Source organism: Loxodonta africana, chromosome 9 (assembly GCF_030014295.1).
Source record: "Loxodonta africana isolate mLoxAfr1 chromosome 9, mLoxAfr1.hap2, whole genome shotgun sequence".
Taxonomy (NCBI): Eukaryota; Metazoa; Chordata; class Mammalia; order Proboscidea; family Elephantidae; genus Loxodonta; species Loxodonta africana.
This window is the reverse complement of record NC_087350.1, coordinates 50,041,118-50,062,639: the sequence shown is the minus strand read 5'-3', so window position 1 is coordinate 50,062,639 and position 21,522 is coordinate 50,041,118. Positions and strand designations below refer to the sequence as shown.

The 21,522-nt window shown below is 41.4% G+C and overlaps 1 protein-coding gene across 18 annotated transcripts in view; it reads right to left on the bottom strand.

The window, feature by feature from the left end:
- Window positions 1-21,522, bottom strand: part of MAPKAP1 (MAPK associated protein 1) — a 270,012-nt gene that overhangs the window by 25,545 nt on the left and 222,945 nt on the right. For 15 of the 18 annotated variants that reach the window (XR_002785002.2, XR_002785003.2, XM_023544921.2 and 12 more), the window contains one exon: window positions 14,493-14,633. The exons of 2 other annotated variants lie outside the window; for them this stretch is intronic. Coding sequence is in view for 13 of the 16 variants with exons in the window: in XM_023544921.2 (XP_023400689.1) it covers window positions 14,493-14,633 (141 nt within the window). In the remaining 3 variants the exon portion in view is untranslated. Of the gene's footprint in view, window positions 1-14,492; window positions 14,634-21,522 lie in introns of those variants that run through there. One more of the 18 variants, XR_002785004.2, reaches the window with a different exon arrangement.

Sequence of the window (21,522 nt, the reverse complement as noted above, 5' to 3'; positions counted from 1 at the left end):
AGAGTTCCCTGAAAGAAGAAAAGTACTTAAGCCATGGCTGTTGGTAGTGTGCGTGTGTTTTTCTTCCTTCTTTGGCTTATTTTGACATTTACAAAAGTCAAAATGAGCGGAGCAAAACAAATGTGCGGAGCAAAATAAATGTGCATATCTCTTATGTGGAAATAAACCCTGCTCCACATCCCTTTCTCAGAAATAGAGAGGGGAAAAATCATCACCAGGAAGACACGGTTTTAAAATTTTGTACTATGGCCCTGCAACTCCTAAAGCCATATAGTCAATATTGTTAATGCACCTTGTTAATTTGATAGGATTTGTCAGGTAACTCCACTGGAAAATTATATAAAACTGTTCCAGATGAAAAGACGATAGTGACATGAATTAAAGTGATAGAACAATAGTGGAATATAAACCAGAAATGACACCCAAAGTGGCTGTTGATTTATTGCCGTACTGAGTTTGGTTCTGGGCTCCCATGTATATTAGTGCTACAAATCTGGGTCCATTTAGCAGAGGGATGCTCATACATACATCACTAGCTCCTGCTCCAAGCCAAGGTCACTCCCTATTGCATCAATCTTTTCCACAAAGCCTACTTCACAAAGCAGGACTTTTGTAACGATCTCAGATGCAACAGACTCTCGTCCTCTTCCATCTTTCTTTTATCATGTAAAGTACGCTTTAACTTCTATTATTTTTATCTGCAAATTGTTACTGTATAGTTCATCCATTACGGGCTGTATCTCTGCATCAACCGCCTAAGCTCTGCACAGCCATAAGAACACTTCCCCAATGACGCCCTTTCCTGGGGCTATTGTGCAGACACTGTTCATATGGGGGAACCCCAAGTCTGGGGCTTGGGAATAAAGATGTGAGAATTAATGCATTAGGTTCAAGATGGGGAAGAGGTAGAGAACAGGAAGGGGCAGACAGGTGGAACACCACTTAAACAACAGGCAAAAAAAGTTGCGTGTAATATTAGATTTTTTTCTGAATCAAATCACATTTTCCCATTGACTGCTAGTTCCAGAGATACTTTATCTTCATTCTGAATTGATTGGCAGGGGCTCCCCACACTTTAAAGTTTCTCTGCCCTGCGGGCTTTCAGTCAAGTAGTTAATGATCTGTAAAACACATGCCTGCCTAGAGGAGTCACTATTTAAAGGAACCTGGAGGGGAATCTTTCCTGACAGGAAAAATCCCTTTGTACTTAAATAATCTCACCCTACTTAAAGCAGAACGTGTGGTCCCACGGAACCCTCTTTGCTCCTGCTGGACAAACAGCCTCTTTCAGCTTCCAGTCCAGGAGGCCTAAGGCAGTCTGCAGTAAGAGGCCATCTCCTGTGCACACACAGATCCCCCTATTGAAGACAGAGTCCGCAGAATCTAGCCTGGAAGCAGAGACCTTTTCGGTCCCTGGCCTGGGAGACCTAGGTTTCCTTCTTGGTTGGAAGGAGGAGGCAGTCCGGTGACATGGAGGCCAGTTGGAAGACTGGTGTCCCTGGCCACAGGGAAGGATGGGAGGGGGTTGGGAGGAAGCACGTTAAAGGCAAAAGTAGTAGGACTAGGCAAATGACAGAATGTGGGGAGTGAGGGAGAGTCAGAGAGGCTCCTGGGGCATCAGAGAATCCCGGGCTGTCATCACTGGGATAAAGAAAGGAGGACGGGAGGAAAGAGGAGGGTGTGGAAACCAGGCTAGTGGACTCTGGAGTGGAGATGTCAAGCAGTGGCGGCTACTGTCACTGCTGTTTGTCTACTGAAATGGTGGAGCGCAGAGAGAAGAGGGGTGCTGAATGTATGTTCCTGTGGATCATTTCCTCAAGGCCAAGGCTGCTGAAGAGAAAAGGTGAAATCCTAGGAGAAGGCTCGCTGCTGCTCTTGCTTCAACAGGTTCAAGAACCAAGAATCATTTGGTGCAAGCTTCTCCTCAGGCCCGACAGGTATGATGCCAATTATAATCACCATTTATTGAGCACCTATAGTATTAACCACCATCAACACCACAACTAACACTAACTGGCACCAACTATGTCCCAGCATGGTTAGACATCCTCTGTGTACATTACTTCAAATTTCATGACAACCTTATGAATAGAAATAAACTATGTTTATCTCTACTTTATAGATGAGGAAACTGAAACACAGGAAGATTAAGTAACTTGCCCAAAATCAGATAGCTAAAAAGTGGCAAAGTTGGAATTTGAACGCAGGAAGTCGGGTTCCAGAATCTGTCCTCTCAGTTACTATTCTGCAAGAACTGTGCTAGGTGCTTTATATAACATACTCTAGGAGAGGTAAGAGGTAAAGTTGCTTGTTCAAGGTCAGGGAGTTTTTAAGTTGAGACGCCATTTTTCAAACCCACTGCTGTTCGGTTCCCAAGTCCTGGTTCTTTCCACTGCTCCACGTGGCCTCATCCTCCATTTGAGTCAAGAGGACATAGTTAGGGAAATGTACAATGGTACAGCCATTGTGGAAAACAGAGTGGCAGTTCCTCAAAACACTAAAATATAACTACTGTATGATCTAGCAATTCTGCTACTAAGTATATACCCAAAAGTCTTGAAAGCAGAGACTCAAAACAGATACTGGTACACCAATATTCACTGCAGCACTATTTATGGCAGCCAAAAGGTGAAAACCTAAATGCCCATCAAGAGATGGATAAACAAAATGTGGTACATATGTACAATGAAACACTACTCAGCCAGGAGGAGAAATGAAGACTTGATACACATTACAATATGGATGGAACTTCAAGACATTATGATGTCAATCACAAAAGGACAAATACTGTATGATCTCACTTATCTAAAAAGATAAGAAAAGGCAAACGTATAGGGACCAAGGTTTACTAGTGGTTACTAGGAGTGCGAGGGAGGGAGAAAAGGGGGTTATTCCTTATGGAGTACTAAGTTTCGGTTTGTTGTGATAGAAAAACTGCATTAAGGGTTGGGCTACACAGCTGATAATTTTAAGTGCTGTCAATAAGTTGTACACCTGTAAAAAGTTGAATTGGCAAAAGCTGTGTAACAGATATATTTACAATAATGACAAAAAGATTAACAGCTGAGGCTGCTTATGTACAACAAAAAACCTCATGCGATTTGGTTCCTTGGTTTGGAGGTTTAGGGTCATGGTTTCAATAACATGTTCAGTGCTTCTGTTCTACCTCCTAGTTCATTGTGCAGTGCCTGGAGTCTTAAAGGCTTGCAAGCAGCCATCCAAGGCATGACAACTGGTCTCTATTACCTGAAGCAATAGAGGAAGAAGGAGAGTCAGGAATACGACGAGGATATAGAATGTGTGGCTAACTGCCTCCTCTGCCATGAGACCAGAAGTAGATGGTGCTTGGATACTATTATTGATTATTTTGATCAAAGATTCTACAGAAAAATCCTGATCAAAAGGGGGAAAATGCAGAACAGAATTTCAATTCTCTAGGATTCTAAATTCTCTGGAGCCATGGAAGCTGGATGAACCCCTGAAACTATTGTCCTGAGATAATCTTTAAACATTAAACCAAAAATATCCCTTGCAGTCTTCTTAAAACCAAAAAAATTATTTAGCTTAACTACTAAAGAGTGTCTGCCTTGAGCATTATTCTCTTTGCAGAATGATCTATATGGCATCAAACTGACAAGAGCAACTTGAAAGATTAGATAGGAATTTTACAGGGCTTATGTTAATGAAAAAAATTTTTTTTTATGTTAATGGGGGAGGAACAACTCGGAAAAGAGGGTGAGAATGGTTGTACAACTCAAAGACTGTTAGCAATGTTACTGAATTGTACAAGTAAAAACTGTTGAATCGGTGTATGTTTTGCTGTATACACTCTGATCAACAAAAAATGAAATAAATAATATAAAAAAAGGGTGTAATAAGGAATCCTGTCCACCGTAGTCTTTAGTCACCTGCCTCAATTTCCACCAACGAACAAATAAATGCTATACTGTGCAAATGTGCACATCTATTTTGTTCAGATACGGCAAACTAGAGCATGAAATCCAACCAATATTCCTATTTCTGACCATTGAGCATGGTTTTGATTTCTTTGGCTAAAGTTTTTGTGCAGAATCACTGAAGGAAAGGCAGAGGCACTTGCTAATGCACTACTTTTAAGTAATTCAGATTATAAACTTATTACCAGGAAAAGAAAGAAGCTGGCTTTTGTCAAGTTTATATTTCCCCAACTTAAATGACCAACAATAGATGAATAGCTCATCTATCTGTGATGGAATACAGCAGAACCATGAAAAATTATGTGTGAGAAGTTTCTGACTTGGAAAAATTCTTGTGACATAATACTAAGTGAAAAGGAAAGGACTTAATTATGGAAAAAACATATTTGTAGAAAAGACTGAAAGGATATATTCTAAACTGGCCTAACAGTGGTCCATTACAATCTTCCTTGGACTTTTCTGGATTTTTCCAAAACAAACAAAATTCTCACCGAAAATAAAAATAAAAAACAAAGATCATTGTTAAAGCTGACTTTTTTTGTGTTCGTTTCTACTTAGAACTCAGTACACCTTCCCAATTTTTTAAAACATACGGAAAGGAATATGTAAATTCTGTAACTGATAATCATGAAAAGTGATCTTAAGGTTGAAGACGACTTTCATACTTCCATCTAACAGTTCTTGAATGCCCAAGTAGCTGAGCTGCTGGGAACGGCTCCCATGAGCTGCCTTATACCCACGTGGTGCCATTCTCAAAAATGCTGACTGGCAGGTTCCACCCTACGACCTATGGCAGGTGAGGAAGGAGAGAGCAGGGGGGCTGGCCCAGAGAGGCCAGGGTCAGTCAGGCCCATCCCTTAGTAACAAAGGAGGCCCTTTGTCTCCTTTACCAGCTTTCCTCCCCTAACCACTTATCCACAGCTATCCGTCATGACCTCTTCATGCTCCCACTTCTGACAGCTTCCAGATACAGTGAGTCAAACTTCACTGGAAGCAAACTATCACACCAACTGACAAAGGCAGAAAACACTGCCTGATTGCTGTCCTACATCAATGCCAGCATATAAATCCTTCCTTAACAAGACAGCTCAAAATAAACAAAAATGCAACTCTAATGTGTATTCAACTCTCTGGGGAATCTATTTGTCCAAAGCTGTAGAGTTATCACAAGGAGAACCTTGTTTTAAATAACCAAAAGATTTCCACAGAAGGAAATTAGCACTGTATATCATCTTCTGCTAACGTAAGGCCCTAAGTTAGGAACTTTAGTTCACAGTGACTTACAACACCTCTGTCAGTAACCTGTTGTTCTTATGGGCCATCAAGTCAATTCCGACTCATAGCAATCCTAAGGACTGCCCTGTAGGGTTTCCAAGGCTGTAACCTTTATGGAGATTCCGACTCATAACGACCCTACAGGACAGAGTAGAACTGCCCCATAGTTACTGGAACCTTTATGGAAGCAGGCTGGCACATCTTTTTCCCATGGAGTAGCTGATGGGTTCAAGCTGCTAACCTTTTAGTTAGCAGCTGAGTGCTTAACCACTGGACCACCATGGCTCCTTCAGTAATGCATTATTAACCCATTTTACATTTAAAGACAGTAGTGCAGGGCTAAAAAGGAAAGATGTCACTTTGAGGACTAAGGTGTGCCTGACCCAAGCCATGGTATTTTAATCAACTCACATGCATGTGAAAGCTGTACAATGAATAAGGAAGACGAAAGAAGAATTGATACCTTTGAATTATGGTGCTGGCGAAGAATACTGAACATACCATGGACTGCCAGCAGAATGAACAAACCTGTCTTAGAAGAAATACAGCCAAAATGCTCCTTAGAAGCAAGGATGGCGAGACTTCGTCTTACATGCTTTGGACATGTTATCAGGAGGGACCAGTCCCTGGAGAAGGACATCAAGCTTAGTAAAGTAGAAACTAAAAACCAAACTAAACCCGTTGCCACTGAGCTGATCTCGACCCACAGCGATTCTACAGGGCAGAGTAGAACTGCCCCACAGGGTTTGCAAGGAGCGGCTGGTGGATTCGAACTGTTGACCTTTTGGTTCGCAGCCTGAGCTCTTAACCACTGTACCACCAGGGCTCCTTGAACAGAGTCAGCGAAAAAGAAGAGAATCCTCAATAAGATGGATTGTCTCAGTGGCTTCAACAATGGGCTCAAACACAGCAACGACTGTGAGAACGGAGCAGGAGCAGGGCAGTGTTTTGTTCTGTTGTACACAGGGTCTCTATGAGTCGAACTGACTCAATGGCACCTAACAACAACCTAACCTTACAGAGAGGTCAGGGATGGGAGCTTTGGAGTCAGATAGTCCTGAGTTCAAATCTCTGCTTTGCTACTTCCTAGCTATGTGACTTTAGGCACGTTGTTTCAAAACAGAGATGACGATAGTATCTACCTCATGGGTTTGTTGTGAGGATTAAGTGAAATAAGGCATGTAAAATGCTTGCAATAGTGACTGATACATAGCTAATGATTAATACTACTACTTCCAATCATTATTACCCTGAGTCAGGCACTGAGCAAAGGGATATAACACAGTCTGAGACAGACCTAGTGACAAAAGTCAGGACTGGGCAGCTCAGGGAGCTACAAGAGAGATGTGAACAAGGAACCCGACAGGCCCTGGTCTGGCAGTGAAAGGGAATTCACCCTGAGACCTGCTTTATACTCTAGTCCTGGAAGTACCAGGATCCAGAATGACTGTCCAGCTGGGGAGACCAGTGCTCTTACCCCCAAGAATCCTTGCAGTAACCTCCCACCACCAAGTGTCACTGAGCATACATGTCCCTGCAACCTCAAAGAGTTCAATTCAACAACAGGAGAAACAGTCTCATAACTGGAGTTGTGGCAACATTTGTATTAGGGAGCCCCCATCCTACAGTCTCTTTGTTGGCACATTCCTACAGGTGTTATCCTGGGCAAAGTTACCTCCCCCTCTATGAGCCTGAGCTTCCTCCCTTGTAAAATGGGGGTAAACAAAACAGTACCAACTCCCAGGGTGTCATGAGGATGGAACGGCATAGTGCGTGAAATACTGAGCACAGTGCCTGGCATATAATAAGGGCTCAATTATTCCTGAAATTATTATTAAAGATAAACCTCAGGAAGGTAAAGTGCTTTCCCAGGGTGAATCAAGTTAGTAAAGTGCACAGCTGGATTGAAGCAAAGCTCTATCTAAGTCTTGTGTGTATTTTGACCCTTCATCTGTTCTTACTGTCCCAGAAGAGAAGGGTCGACTCTCAGGAGGTACTATGTCCCTAAGACACACTTCCAATGCCTCTCTAGGAAACTAAAACACCACTTTGGCAAAGATTAGGGCATTTAACATCCCACACCTCAGTGTGTTTCCTGAGTTATTGTCTATTTGCTCAGATATCATGAGCTGTGGTTCACTCATCAGTTTCCTCCAACTTTGAATCCAAGCCTACAAAAGCCCCAGTCGTTAAATCCTGGAGTAGCTTTTTATACAATTCTACAATCCTCTTGTCTTCAGGTTACCTAGAGCCTATGAAAGCCTGGAAAAGCCCCCGGGACTGCCACTGAAGAACTCTTTGCCAGAGTGGATTTTGCTGAATATACACAGCCAATCGATAGCATCCACAAAGCAGTCAGGGAAGCCTTTGCAACTTGTCTGAATTTACACACAGGATCAGACGCACAGGCTGTTTGGGCTTAATGAGACCTTAGAGATCGCCTAGTCTGGGGTTTCATCCTCCATATGAAGGAATTAAGGCTCAGGGCAGGGATATGACTTGTCTAATGTCACCCATTAATGACAAAGCTATGACCATAATTCACATTCCCATACTATCAGTCCAGGGCTTAAACAGACTAGCTCTCCTGCTTTGCAATTCATTTTCAAGTTTATGTAGTAGGTGTATGCACGCACTGACCAAAGACTTTACAATATACGAAGCACTGCCTCCAGCAATGTTGCAGGGACCTTAAAATGTATGAAAAAAAAAAAATTTGGAGTCACAATTGAGACCCAAAGCAAGTGGGATCTTGAGTCTTAGGATCACAGGTTCCATTCAATGGGCTAACAATCCAAAACCGTTCAGGAGCCACAACTAAAAGCTGCCAATTCCAGTGTGTGGACAGTGGCAGAATCAGTGATAAGTCTGAGTGTACCAGACTAGAACACTACCCTCGGGACAAAAACTAAGGGACAGCCAAACATGGTGAGACCGAGAACGTAAAACAGCACTCAGCACAACACTCCACGCTAGGTTGGAGCTCACTACCTGAGAGCTGAGACAGCTGCATCTCAATAAGATATGTCTTTGGAAATGGGTTCTTTTCTGAAGAGAAGGCAATTACTGGGAGGGATCTAAGTACCTCAGTAAAAAAAAAAAAAAAATTTTTTTTTTTTTTACTGAGGTACTTAGATCCCCACACTAAATACTCTCTTGGTAAACAGATACCTCAGGTGAGCTTTCAGTGCCAGTCAGGAAGCAGTAATACTGTCTCCTATGAGAATTTGTGTTGTTTGTAGAATGTAGAAAAATCAGACCTTCTTCATGCTCAGGCTTTGGTAGACTGTGGGGTATCAGTGCCAACGATGAGGAAGAGATAAAAAGACTACAGAACCTTAGATGAACTCTTACATGTTGTGCTCCTACTGATTCCCTTATGCCGCCCACCTGAGGAAACTGACACATTGTCATCAGCCACTCTGGATTACCAGCTGAAGGCTCAGAACGATGGGTCCGTAGTTCAGCTTTCAGCCAGACAACAAATACTTACTGACAGTATATTAGAGGTTTCCTAGGTCATGGCTGGCATTTACCATCTGACCTTTTTTGTTTCAATTTTCCCCAAACCCACTCCCCCTTGCCAGCTCTGGCATGTTTCGGTAGCACTCCTATCTCAGTGCCCTCACCTCTCTTCAGTGGTCAGGCATTAAGTGAAATCAAGTGTAATGGAAATAACTTCAACTTGGTTTAAGTTCAAATAACATCTACACTTGAAGAGCATCTGCACTTTTAGGCCCAACACAGATGGGAAGCAGACAAGATGAACTAGTCCAAGAACACTTTAGAGAAATACAGAAATGGTCAGGCACGATGGCTGTTTGGTAAGCCTTCCAGGCCAGCAGATCAGGGATGGCAAATAGATTTCAACTTAAGTACCAACTCCAATTGACTGGTAGGAGTTGTTCGTTGGGCTAAGTTGGACTACAGTGACTGATTAACAATATGTAAAGACGAATGGGAGGCGGGAGTAGCAGCATACATGCTACATCTCCATGGGCTCTCCAAGTGTCAGGGTAGGGAGAAGAGAGATGTGCAGAATTTTTTGAACTGGCCAACTAATGGTAATCACTTCCTTTGTGAAGACAAGTTATTAATGACTAAGGCATCTGTGGTGTGACAGAATGTATGGGATTGGGTTTCAGTCCCAATACTACTGCTGGGACTGGATGTCCCGCTATATATCCTGATGGCTGAGGAGGAGGGAAGGGAGTTAGTTAACACTGTGTTAGTTTTGTGCCAGTAAACATTATCTCCTTAACTCCTGCACACCTTAGTTTTCTCTGCCGTGAAACAGGAATAACAACAACAACATGCTGTGTGGGTTACATAAGGTAACAGAATTGAAAGTTCTTTGTATACTGTAAATTGCTATAGAGCTACAGAGCAGTATCAGTACAATGGTGATTTGTATTCAAGGCATAATATAGTAGTTAAGTGCTAGATTTAAGTCTTAGACACTCTCATGTTCTGATCCCAGCTTTACTACTTACTAGATTCTTCCCTATACACCCAGTTTCCTTATATACAAAATGGAAATAGTATCAGTACCTACCTACTAATAGTGCTATGATTAGAGGAGACCATGCATGCAAAGAAAGCAATCAGCAATGTGCCTGGCACATAGTAAGTATCGGATAAACAATAACTACCTTTAAAAATTATAATTCTTACTATTTTAAGAGATCACATATTTACCACAGGTTTCATTAATAGTTTCTTAGTCATAGGAAAATATGGCAGAAGATGTGTTTAACTTTGGGTCTTGCAGATGAAAGTCTAAGTCTCCCATCCCCTGACTTTCTCAGATACAAATGGCAGACGGTAAAACTGGGGCATCGGACACAACTACCCCATCAGAAGACATGCAGCTGTAATGGCGTTGCAGAGTCTGGGAATCTGGCCCTCTGCTGCGTGCTCTTATGTACCACTAACTCAGAGGAGATGGTTAGTTTTCTGTGAAATCAGCAAGGCTGCTGGGTAAATGCTGCACACAGACACTCACCACTTAGTAGAGCTTGCCACGGGGGGCAAGTGAAATCTCTGCTTCTGACCGACACAGGATGGACGAGCAGAGGAGACCATCCATCAGTGTCAGCAAAGATCTGAAGCACCTGGCTAGTCAGTTGAAATAAAATATATTATTTACTGATCTCAGAATCCAGCTGCGCACTTGAATGCTCATAAAGGATATGCTGTTTGGTGCCTTGCACTTTGTGGTAGATTCTGCTGCAGAGGGAAAGAATTTCTGGATGGGTGTGTACAGGTTTTTTTTTTTTTATTATTGTCATAACGAAGGGTATTATCATCTGCTTTGCAAGGAGAGAGAGAGGGCCTGAAGTTACACACCTGATCTCCTCTACAAGGGAAGGGAGGATGAACTTATTTATTCACTGCATAATATAATACTCACAGGCAGTTTATCTGGTTGTCACAAAATTCCCTGTGACTACTCAATGGACTTTCTGCTTATAATGCAAAAGACTGAACTTGAATTCATTTACAGAAACAAAGGTTCTGACAACATGTTTCAGAAGCTCCTCAGAGTTGTAACTCTCCACCAGAGGGTGCCATGTGTGCTGCTGGAAGCACTTTAGAGGTGCCTGGGACCTGGCCTCCAGTCTTCCCACCTCTGAGAGCCGCTGCTCTAGGGAGAGATGTTTGCATCACCGTCATCATCCATTTCTTCCTGACAAGTCTCCATGTGGCTACAAATGAAACTGTCCAGAGAGCCACCGCCTAATCTCAATGATCTGATGAAATACTTTCAAGATGGTGGATGAGGAGAGAAGGCAATAGGCAAAATAAATAGTAATGACAATGATAACAAGGCTAATATAAGCTACCATTTAGAATATGACTTCTACAGGGCAGATGCTTTCATGATTCACACAGTCTCCAAAGGTAAACATTATAATTCCCACCTTATAAATGACAAACACTGAGATTGAAAGGGAAGGGACTTGCCCAAGGTAACACTTGCAGGCTAAGAGGTAAAGCTGGGATTTGAATCTAGTCCTGACTGATTGCAGAATTTGGGCAGTTTCCACAGATTCTTTACTTTTTCCTTTTAATAAATATGTCAGAATCTGATGAAACGAGTTTGATGTTTTGCCTGTGGAAAAATGGGGGCGAAGTCCATGACGCTGGTTATCTTTCAAGGCTTTTTTTTTTTTTACCTCTAGGGAATGTGCAGGGGGGGATCTGTTGTACGCTCACCTGGGAAAATTCCCACCTTGGACGTTTGTCTCGACTGCAGTCTAGCCATTTACTGGGCTTCTAAAACTAGTCCTGCTCAGAAAAAAGCAAGACCCTTTGTTACTGGGGAAGTACTGCAGGCAAACATAAACTGGATGTCTGGGTAACATTATTACTTTAGTACACTTTTTACTGAAAATACAATACATACATAAAAAGTGTACATATCACAACAGTGTGTCTGTATATGTATATATATATATATCAAAAGTTGGAATTGACTCGATGGCAGTGGGTTTTTTGTGTATATACGTGTCTGTGTATAACTCGAATTTTCCACGAAGTCTACATAACCTTGTAAAACACCTAGATCAAGAAATAGAACCTAACTCACCTCCCAGAAACTGCTCTCCAGTCACTACTGCCTTCTGACCTTCAGAAACCACTTTCTTTACTTTTTACTTTATATTTTTGTCTGTTTTTGAACGTTATGTAAGTAGAATCATAGAGTATGTACTCTTTTACGTCTGGCTTCTTTGTGAGTAGCTTTATTATTTCTATTTCTGTAAGAGATACCAGGAAAATTATCTCAAAGAAGAACGCTGAATAATTTTGTATTTTAAGAATCAACATGAAATACGCAAATTCTACCATTTTAGACGCTAAGGGTTTTTTTTTGTGAGAGGAGAGGAAAGGAAAAGGTACAGAGAGGAATAAAAGGTGGGTTCTGAATTTTGGTTCAAAGTTGTTGTCCTCAGATGCTGTTGAGTCAGTTCCGACTCACGGCGACCCTATGTACAACAGAACAAAACAACGCCCTGTCCCTGCACCATCCTCACTGTACGTCGCTATGTTTCAGCCCACAGCCCACTGTTGGAGCCACTGTGTCAATCCATCTTGTTAGGGGTCTTCCTCTTTTTCGCTGACCCTCTGCCTTACCAAATAAGATGTCCTTCTCCAGGGACTGGTATCTCCTGATAACATGTCCAAAGTATGTGAGATGAAGTCTCACCATCCTCGCTTCCAAAGAGCACTCTGGCTGTACTTCTTCCAAGACAGACTTACTTGTTCATTCTTCTGGCAATCCATGGTATACTCAATACTCTTCACCAACACCATAATTTAAAAGCATCAATTCTTCTTCCGTCTTTGTTATTCACTGTCCAGCTTTCGCATGCATATGAGATGACTGAAAATACTAGGGCTTGGGTCATACACACCTTGGTCCTCAAAATGACATCTTTGAAGGTTAAAAGTTACTGGGTGCTAGCTAATTCATCTATCTATCCTGTTAGAATCACCATCATCCTAGCAGCTAACACTTACTGAGAACTTGTTATGTGCCAGGCACCTTTCTAAGTATTCTGCATGTGCTGTGACATTTCATTTCATAATTACCCTATCTATGAGATGTTGTTGTTAGGTGCTAGAGTCAGTTGCGACTCACAGCAACCCTATGTACAACAGAACGAAACACCGCCCGGTCCTATGCCACTCTCACAATCGTTGCCATGTTTGAACTCATTGTTGCAGCCACTGTGTCAATCCATCTCGTTGAGGGTCTTCCTCTTTTTCACTGACCCTCTATTTTATCAAGCATGATGTCCTTCTCTAGGGACTGATCCCTCCTGATAACATGTCCAAAGTATGTGAGATGAAGTCCTGCCATCTTTGCTTCTAAGGAACATTCTGGTTGGACTTCTCCCAAGACAGATTGCTTTGTTCTTTTGGCAGACCATGGTATATTCAATATTCTTCACCAACACCATAATTCAAAGGCATTGATTCTTCTTTGGCCTTCCTTATTCATTATTCGGCTTTTGCACGCATACGAGCCAACTGAAAACACCATGGCTTGAGTAAGGCACGCCCTAGTCTTCGAGGTGACATCTTTGCGTTTTAACACTTTAAAGAGGTCTTTTGCAGCAGATGTGCTCAATGCAATGGATTGTTTGATTCCTCGACTGCTGCTTCCATTGGCGTTGATTGTGGATCCAAGTAAAATGAAATCCTTGACCACTTCAGTCTTTTCTCTGCTTATCATGATGTTGCTTATTGGTTCAGTTGTGAGGATTTTTGTTTTCTTTATGAGAAAGGGACTATTTTATAGATGAGAAAACTGAGGCTCTGAATTATTTGCCCACAGTGATAAACTTAGTAAATACGCCAGTGTTTCAGCCTAGGCTTCTATCTCCTGAGCCTGTCCTCTAAGCACTACCCTATACTGCCTCTCCTCTGCTGGGTGGGGGCTCAGAGCAGGTGCACTGGAGTCAGTCAGACCAGGGTTCCATTCCTGACACCACCACCATCTACCTGCTGTGTGAGCTTGGGTGTGAGATGTCACCTCTCTGCACCTCATTTACCTTCTCTGCTACATTGGGACAATAAAAACACCTACCTTTTGGGTAGTTAAATAGCATTTAGCACAGTTGCAAAGCACTTAACACAGTGCCTAATACATAGCGGATACCCCATAAACGGTAGCCATTATTACAATGATGATTACCATGTATTAATATCATGTTGACTACTATGTTACTCTTGTTAGGTTTAAGTCAAAACAGAAATTTGGTATTTAATGGGAACAAATTAACCCCAAATATTAGTTGAAAATAAATTAGTTCCAGATTATCTAGTGAAGGATTCCAATATAACTCCTGAGATCATTAAAAAGCTTCCTGAGTAAAGGCATGAATGAATAAGCAATGAGTTCATGGAGGAAGAAAAGGCAAATGGCAATGTTAAAAAGTGGTTCTAAGAATAGCACCCAAGAGAATTACAGAATGGAAAGAATTATGGAACTTCACAGAAGTCAATCAGTTTGAGAAGAGTCTTAAGTTAGTTCTATTTCCAATCTCCTGCTTCATAAAAAAGAGGAACAGAGAGAGCACTCAGGTGGGAAAAAAGGATGTACTTCAAATTTCATTGTTTAAACATTTTCTCTGAAAATAAATTACCTTCAGTCATTCAGGTCACACAGAAGTTGTATGTTGTTTCTTTCCCTATTTCTATGTTGACTACTGAAAACGAAGAGTTCAGTTCATTATCTGTTCACACACTTACCCAACTGTACATCAGTTGTGAATCGTAGTCTGTGGATCATGCTGACTTTGAATGACTTGTAATGGTGGCTACTAAGCATATCCTGTACTGTAGCTATGTCAATTTGTGAATCCTCCTCAAAAGTCCCATCTGCCCTTGAACCTGGGGAAGAAAAAGCACTTTAACACATAAAGATACATGAGGCTTGGCAAATGGTGTCTGCTTAAAATGCTTTGGGATAAATTAAAATAATATGGGCTTATTTAATTTGGAGAAGAAAAGGCTGAGCAATGACTTAATAATGCCATTCCAGTAAACAGAGAATGGTAAAATATTAATCATTCAGCAATTATCGACAAAACACTGCCTATTCCATGGCAGGCTCTTGGCTGGGCAGTAGGGACACAGAAGGATAGAAAAACGCCAGCTTGCCAGAAGCTCTTGGTCTCCGCAAGAGTAAGTTAAAATCACAAGAGTATGAGCAGTCACATTTCTTGTTTAATAACTATTTTCTGATCATAAAAGTAATACATGTTCCTTGCAGAATCTCTCCCCAAAAGTCTCAAAACCATTTGTTTATTAGCTTCCTGTCCTGTGCCCCACAGCCTCTATGTTGCTTCAGGCTCGAGCCTTCTCATGCTTAGAGATGGCTGTGACAGTCTCCTCACTGGCCTTCCTGCTCCCAGGCTCTCTCTGCAATCTGATTCATCTTTCTAAAGCTTGGATTATTCATTCACTCATCAAATGTTTAGTGAAAGCCTTATACATGCTAAGTACTCTGATATATGATATTGGGGACAAATAAGAAGGCTGGTGCTCAAAAATCTTCCCTGGTTTCCTGCAGCCTCCCAAATGAAACACACTCTTTTCAGCCGAGCAATCAAGGCAGCCCACGGCTGAAATATGGTAATTTCCAGTCTCGTCATTTCTCACACACACCTTCTCTCAGCTCCTCCCAAACTCTTTAGACTGCACACAGGCCCAGGTTTTTCCATTTCTGGGCCTTTGCTCACATAGTATTGTGATTGTTAAGGTCGTGTGTCAACTTGGCTGGACCATGGTTCTCAGTGGTTTGGCAGTTATGATATAGTTTGGCAGTCATATAATGATGTAATCACCTCCATGATGAGATCTGATATAATGTGATCACCTCCCATGATGGGATCTGCTGTGAGTAAGCCAGCCAGTTGAAGGGAGGTTCCTTGGGGGTGTGGCCTGCATCCAATATAGGTGGACTTTCCTGCAAGGCTTGAGGGCTTTTGCTCACTCTGGACCCTGCAGCAAGCTTCATCTAACCTCCCGTTCTTGGGACTTGAGCTAGCAGTTTACCTGCTGATTTTGGGATCTGCTGGCCTGGCCTCTGAAGACTGTGAACCAGAGGCCTGTTGTGTGACCTGCCGATCTTGGGTTCGCCAGCCCCTGTAGCTACATGAACCAGGAGAAGCCTCCAGCCTGACCCAAGGACTTGGGACTTTCCAGCCTCTACAACCATGTGAGCCATTTCCTTGATATAAATCTCTCTCTATATACACGTAGAGATGCTTCACTGGTTTTGCTTCTCTAGACAACCCAGCCTAAGACAGTATCCCTGACCTAGAATACCCCTTCCACCTTTACCTTGGACCTGTCAAAATCCTACCCAGTCTAGCTGAAATCCGACCTCCTTCATGAAATCTTTTCTGATGACTCTGGCTGGCAGTGAATTCCCATAGCACTGGATCCAGGCAGACCTGCGCTAACTCCCAGCTTTGCCTCTATGTGTTCTTGGGCAAGTGACTTTACCTCTTTGAGTCCCAGTTTCTGCTATCCACAGAATGTCAAAATGTATGTAAAGAATCTAACACAAAAAAAGACTCTAATACAAAATACACAATAAATAGTAGCCATGATTATTTTTATTCTACTGTCATAGAGGACAACATTCAACTTTGCACTAGAATTGTTTAGTGGTCGTTCTGTCCTAATTTGGAAGCTTTATGAGGGTCAGTAAAGTTTCATATTCATCTCTTCTGCAAGCAGTATGATGTCTGGCAACTGGAATTCTCTAATTTTTGCTAAACAAAAGGTAAATAAAAATAATAGCTAGTATGTATGAATGCTTTTAAGTGCAAGGCCCATGTTATTGCATTAAAACCTCATGAAAACCTAGAGGGTCCTGTAATTTTCTATATTGTGCAGATGGGGAACCTGAGGTTTTGGGAGGGCCAAAGCCACACAAGGCAAAGCTAAACTCTCTCTTGGTCCCCAGCAGTCGAAATGTGGTATCTGGAGGGTACAGCTGCTAGTGCCATTTGTGGTATGAGGGGGAGGGGAAGAAGAGAGTGTGGGCCAAGTCAATCACAAGAAAGTGCCTGTCTAGACCAGGCTAACCAGAGCAGGGTACTCTAGTCTTTGAGCACTTAGAGAGGGTTGTACAGGGAAGCCCAGAGAGCTCCTTGGGGCAAAGCTGGAGGAATGGAAAACTCTAGACCTGAGTATGAAACTGGAAAATTCTGCTATATAACTGGTAGCCTGATACTTAAACTCTTTTCCTTCCTACAGTTCTTATCTACCGGGCAAGATTTTAAGTCAATGTTGGTTTAAACTCATTTATTAGGAATTGTGTATTCTATTTCTAAACACTAAAATTATTCCCAGTTTGGACCACTCTAGCACCTACAAAAATGCTTTCTCCTCAATTAGGATGCAGCCTCACCCTTAACTGGTCATTCACTGAATGTCTACAACAGAGTCCCATCTGACAAGGCCACCCTTCTCCCCATCTCATTCCCTCCCCCCGGCTTCCTCCCTATTCCTGCTGAAGAGCTTAGCAAGACATTCCAGGGAAGCCTCCGTGACTCTCCAGCCTCCAAGTCTAGTTCAGACCCTTTTATTACCCTCTCTCACTATATCTTGCATTTTTCCTTCAGAAAGCTTATCAGAGAGTAATCATCAGTCTCTTCCTCTAGACTGTAAACCTCAAGAGGGCCGGGGAAGTGACTGCTTTACTCATTATTTTGGCCTAGAACCTGTTGGTGCTACAAATACGTATGGGATAAAGCAGAAGCTCAATAAAAACTTGCTGGATGAACACCAGGTGCCATGCCTACAGGAAGGGGAGGCTCGCAGAGGGAGTAACTTAGCCAACATCACGCCACTAGAATGTGGCTGAGTTGCACTCAGTGTCTTCAAGGGTGGTAAACCCTGTTTTCCTTTGCTTGGAATGTCTATGTTTTAAGGAGAGATGCCATGATCGTGATATCCACTGTTCCCTGGGTAATGGTCATATTCTGAACTGAAATGCTGGCTAGGATTTAAAATTTAGAATAATCATTCATGTTTCCCAATCTACATTTTTATTGAAACAAAATGTGTTCATTCTATTTTAGAATCTTTTATACATGATAATTATGGATAATTTTGGTAAAATATTAAAATCCTATAATATTTTAAAAATCACTTAAAGCCATCTTTTTTGAGAAATTGTCATTATTAGATACAACTTAGCTCTAAGTTCAAGAGCTTCTGTTTTTTTTTACTAATTAGTATTTTCTAAATATTGCAGGTATTTGATTTAGAAAGAAGTAATAGTTTGTTATGCTAAAATGCAAATTAAAAAAAAAAAACCACACTTAAGATTTTTACATTTTATGATGTTGGATTAAAACCAATTTAAAAATTACTATAACGTGACATATAATTTTTTACTGACCAATTTCAATGCCAGCTGCTAATAAAATATCTTAGCTGTAAATGATAATTCAGATGCTTTTAGATAAAGTGGTGCATAAATATGGCTAGAAATTGATTTAGTTTCTCACAGAAGCTACTGAAGAATGACATATTTTGTTTAATACACCAGCTAATGTAGTCCTAAAAGCTCAAACAAGTGCCAGTTTTCACTCCTAAATTTGCTGTGGGAGATTAATGAAAACTTTATATTTTGCTGAAATGTTAATAATGGGCAGATGAGATGATAGGATTTTAGTAGAGGTCTTAAAGCTATGGAATAATCAGCAAGGCTTGTCAATTTCCTTATATTAATTGTGTTCAAGACATATAGCTGGAGCTGGCTCAACACACTAATGCTTCTTGCATTGACCTTCTACTCTCTGACAGTGTAAATTCATATTCCACTTGAGGATTTAAGTCCCCACTGATACTTGGGTGAGTTCTGAGTCTTGCCCCAGCTGACAAGGGGTGTGTTTGCTTTTATGATCAGAAGCACCTGGGGGAGCAGACATGGAAGGAACAGTCTGGCACTTGCCTCCAATACATGCCACTTACTGCAAAACAGGTAACTGCTGAATGGGATAAACTCCTGGCCTCAGAGTTCCAGTGCTGTTTCTCAAAATAGGCCCAGGGGTGCTGTCGCTTGGTGGGGGTATGTCTGTGTGTACAGACTAGTTACCCATGCAACCTGCAGCCACCTCTCTCCCCATGCTAGCACTATGCTAGGCTGTGGCGGGAAGGGGAGACATTGGTGAGGCTAAGGCAGGGTCTTGAGCTTTAGGAGCTTACAAACTAGCTACAGAACACAAGCAAAACAGTACAAGGCAGAGAGAAGTGCTCAATAAACAGTGCATGCAACAGACACTTTATCTAGAGACAAACATCTAAAGCAAACTTATACCAAAAGCATGGTCTTGAACCAGAAAAGTTTCATAGGACTTTGCATGTACAGCTTTACTATTTGTATCCTTCTGGAAAGGGGTGAACCCAAGCACACGTGGAAGATGCTTGGCATTGCATCACTTGCGTATTAGTTATTACTGTACTATCAAGTTCACATTAAAATCCTACTTCTGTTCAAGAGATTTTTACTTACTCAAAGTAAAAAGTGGAGAGAACCAGAATGCTTTAAAAATAAGCATACTAAAAAACAGCAACAAAAAAACCCACTCCCCAAACTGTTAATTTAATTGAAATACAACCCTTTGATATTTTGTTAAATGAGCAATTAAAAAGGTCACAAGCAATTAAATGAAACAAAAGCCACGCTGTGTTCATCTACATTAATGCTGAACTGGGTCTCCTCCTGAATGACAAGATAAATTGTAATGGTACCTTCAAAGACTTCACGACGTGTTCTGTCAAAGTCGAGAGTGTTAATGTCTCTATGTGCCGTGGATTACCATAATGTATTGTGTCAAAACGCCTGAGCTGCAATAACTCAAAGATGAACTGCGATAGATCAGATTTTTGGGTGGGGCCTAACAGTGACTTGAGCACCAGAGCCCAAGTGGACTGACAACAAGGCTCTGGAAGAATGATAGTGAGCACATTCACAGTATGGAAGGTTTGGGGGACAAGCAAAAAATCCAAGAGAGGAAGCAGCTTGTCTTCAGTAAGAAGTAGGGAGGGTGGCCTGGCACCTGTCTTAGGTGAAGAATGGCAAAACCAGGTCAGCACAGGAAGGGGTAAAGGAAAGGAGAATGGAGGTGAAGAAGGAGGCAGCTGGGAAGTGGACTTGACAACATGGAATACAGAGTCCAGAGAGGTAGATTCAAATCTTAACTGTGACAGCAAGGGTCACAAGTCAGTGAAAATCTTGCCAAGATTTCACTGTTAGGAAGAGGCAGAGCTGGGGATGGATCTACTGGACTTTGGGGTCCAAGTTCCTTCTACTGCTCCCATTCCTTCTGCTTCCCCCAAACTACTAATGAAGGCTGTTCCTGCCCTACCCATCTCACCACATTCTTAAATACAACGGCAGGGTAAGAGACCAGGCTGGGTAAACTTAAATCAGCAGTTCTCAAAGTGTGGTCCAGGACTCACTGCAGGGGATCCCTGAGACCCCTTGAAGGCATTCATGATATGAATACTGTATTTTCATAATACTAACATTAAGTGCCTTATTCACACTCATTCTCTTTCAAGTGCACAGAGTACACTGGATATGGTTCAGATTCCACATTGTGACTAACCTTTAAGAAATGATCACTTGAGTTTTGGTATAGTAATAAAGAAGAATATCCATGATTACCTGAAAAAGCTATTAAAATATCCCTCCCAACAACATATCTGTGTAAGGCTGAGTTTTTTTTACATATACTTCAACCAAAACAACATATTGTAACAGACTGAATGCAGAAGTAGATATGAGAATCCAGGTATCTTCTATGAATCCAGACATGATAGAGACTTGCAAAACATAAAACAGTGCCACTCTTCTCATCAAATTTTTTAAAGAAAACAGTTATTCTTCACAAAACTTATTACTCATATTAATCTGTAATGAATTTGTTATTTCTTTTTCAATGAATTAGTAAATATTTTAAAAATTCTCCATTTTTATTTCAATAGATTTAACTCATATAAACAAAACTTTTTGGGGTTCTCAATAATTTTTAAGAGTGTAAAAAGGTTCTAAGACTAAAAAGTTCAAGAATCACTGCCTTTGTTGGTTATTATGCCATGTTTTCATTGTTCCTGTAGGTCCATTTGGGCAATCACGATGCGACACAAAAGTATAGTTACTTACATACAACAAAAGAGTGTTATACACATGACAACAAACATGGATGGAAAGCTTGTACACATATAATAGGTTTACTGTCAAATGATCAGATTATAAGGCCAATTATAACAAGTATTGTTTTATAGTTGCAAAGTGTTCTTATATGTGATTTTACTGGAATTGAGGGAGACACTCAGAAGTGCATGACTGTCTTTCAGATAAATGGGCACTAATCATTTTTTTTTTTTTAATCATTAAATCAAAGCTCAGATGAACTCACTACATGCTACTGACAGATTTCATGTATTCATAAGTACAAACTGCATGAGACTTTATAATCTTCATTTTATGGTTCAATGAGTCTGAGACCAAGTCGAAAGGCCATAATTTAGTTACAAGTTAAAGCAACTTCAGTCTCCCTTATCTGAAAAGATTTATGCCACTTCTAGAACTCAACCAGAAGACCAGTGGCCTTTGTTACGTCCTCCCCTTTAAACTTTCCATAGCATGATCCTGTTAACCATTCCTTCCAAGTCAGCAAACAGTGACCAGGCACCAACCATATGCCAGGTGTTGTCCTAGTGCTTCAGGAACAGAGGAGGGTGGTAGAAT